Source organism: Plectropomus leopardus, unplaced genomic scaffold, assembly GCF_008729295.1.
Source record: "Plectropomus leopardus isolate mb unplaced genomic scaffold, YSFRI_Pleo_2.0 unplaced_scaffold12168, whole genome shotgun sequence".
NCBI lineage: Eukaryota > Metazoa > Chordata > Actinopteri > Perciformes > Serranidae > Plectropomus > Plectropomus leopardus.
The window spans coordinates 1-2,543 of NW_024612913.1; the positions used below are offsets into that span (position 1 = coordinate 1).

Below are 2,543 nucleotides of genomic sequence, written 5' to 3' on the forward strand. Positions count from 1 at the left end.
GCAGTTTTAAGACTTTTGAAATATTTATTTAAGACATTTAATATCAGTTAAGGCCTTATTTTTAAATTAATTAATAAATGATTAATAATTAATAAATGCTTTTTATTACTTTTTAAGGATCTTCGGGAACCCTGCCTTTAAGTGATTTTATGTGAGAGTTTCCTTAGAACAAATGCAGGCATAGTCCCATATTTCGGCTCTATGTTCTGCAAAAGGTATGCTGAAAACTTTCCATAATTACTGCTTACATTTTGTCGACTTCCTCAACATTTTAAGTATAAATCAACAAGCTTCTGGCAAGTTAAAGTAAAGTTAATTTTTAGCAGCAGAAGTGTGGGAAAGACCTGTGTTGTCCAACGGGTGGTCCCAGGGTACAACAGTGACACAGGCACCCCTCTCAGCCAGGCAGCGGATCTGGTTGTATTTGATGCCACAGTCCACCACTGTGATTCGCAAACTGCCACTGGGGTTGAATACTCTGGGCTCCTGGAGACAATCACAAGAGAAGTAATTCAGTATTATTTAGTTACAGGGTTCCAAATAAGTGATAAGTGATAAGTAATAATTTTGTTTTTTTTTTTTAAAGAGTTTTTCATTTAAAAATGTTATGAAACATCTAGTTGGTTACCTTCAGGGAGACCTCCTGGACCAGGTTCCTCTGGTCTGGGTTGTCAAAGGGAATACTGTCCTCAGGGGTCCCGTCCACAACCAGCTTCCCCAACATGGTGCCCTTCTCTCTGATCTTCTTGGTCAGACAGCGGGTGTCAATGCCTAGAGTGCATTAAAACAACAAATAATTTAAAATGTGTAGTGTAGGTCCAGCGTTTTATAATTAAAAGTGTGCAAGTATCTCTGTCCATTCTATATGTCAGATGACAAAGAGTGCAGTTACATGGACATTAAACGGCCGTTTGTGAGGCTTATCCCGGTTATGATCATATTTGGGATATGGTGTTGACATGAGCACAGACAAATCGGGTTATTGACATTCTGCATATGCATCCTTGTTTTGGAGCGCTCCAGCTAGTATTTTTCGGTTTCTAATTAATGGAATATGGTGTTTACATGCTCAAACACATGCAGGCGATACTCCAAAAACCTGATCACAAACGGGTTATTCATGTCCATGTAAACGCACTTAAAGTGTAATTTGATTATCTTTTTTTCCCACCATTCTCCTTCAAATATAGGCGTTCACAAGGGTCGAAATGCGTCTTAAAAAACGGTCCTATGTTCTTTTCTGGTGCCATACTCAGGGAAAAAGTATTGTGCAGCAAGGGAGGACGCACACACAGAGAAAACAAAAAAAGAGTCTCAGACCATAGTCTTCTATTTCATACATTAAAGGGGTTCAAAGAGTTCAAAGGTTCCAGTCCATGTTGGACTTTCCTCCTTGACAAATGTTGCACTGAGGAAAGTCCGACATTAAATGGCACTTTTGCACTTTTTGATCATTTTTTTCACTGTTTGTGTAGCCTCTTACTGCATCAAAAAGTAAAATCCAGTCTGAATCTCTTTTCTGTCCCCTGCGTGCCATTTCTCCCATGCTGCATTATACTACTTCAAATATAAGGCCAATTTGTTTGATTTCTTTACATGCATGCACTGAACTTTGTATTAATGTAATAGTATCAGTCTATTTAGTTCTGACCTTGTAATCCAGGGACACCTTGCTCTTTGAGCCACTGGTCAAGTGATTTGACTGAACTCCAGTGACTGGGACTCTCCGACAGCTCTCCGATAATAAGAGCTGCAGCGTGGATCTTTGACGACTCAAACCACTGAGTAAGACAACGAAAATACAAGAAAGAAACCACAATCATTATGTTGTGCTGTTATGAGGAGAATAATGTTATGGTCATTAACAAAAAGTTAAACCCAATTTCTTCCTTTTTCCTTGTTTTTCCAACACGCTATATCACACTTGAGTAAAGTAGTAAATAACAGCCCACCTTGCTCAGTCCAAACTCTCCCTCTTCGTCCTGCGGCACACCATAGTTGCCCACCAGAGGGTAAGTGAGGGTCAGCAGCTGGCAGTGGTAGGAAGGGTCGGTAAGAGCCTCGGGGTAGCCCACCATGCCCGTCTGAAACACTGAACACACAAAGCGTTAATTTATAGATGAGTGGTACTAAAACTATTCAACAAGTGTATTCGTAAGTCACTGACACCAAAACTCTGACAGTGATCACGTTCTGAAGTAAATCCTAAATCAGGGGTGTCCAAACTTTTTTGGAACGGGAACCAGATTAGATACTGTGAAAAAAACATGTGGGCCAGTTGCTTCTCACATTATTTGGGTTACTAAAAAAACGATCACATATAGATTAAACAAACAACTGTTCCAATTTTATTAAAAAAGTCTTCAACTTTCCATCACTCCTGAGAGCTGTGACCCTCGCCGTTTACACTGTTATGCTTCTTTCTTCATTTATGTGCTTGTTTATTGTCTCTACACAAAAACAGTCTGTCTGCACAGTTCCTACTTGGTGCATGGCGACAACTGTATGACAGTCCTGCCATTTGTGTGTGTGTGTGTGTGTGT

General features: G+C 39.9%; 1 protein-coding gene across 1 annotated transcript; it reads right to left on the reverse strand.

Moving 5' to 3' along the window:
- Positions 1–344: 344 nt before the first annotated feature.
- Positions 345–2,092, reverse strand: LOC121963700 (CAD protein-like; the record flags this gene model as incomplete). The annotated part of the gene is made up of 4 exons (XM_042513961.1): positions 345–486; positions 629–771; positions 1,652–1,781; positions 1,953–2,092. Coding segments are annotated over 4 exons (555 nt in total), but the record flags the coding sequence as incomplete, so codon positions are not given.
- Positions 2,093–2,543: the final 451 nt, after the last annotated feature.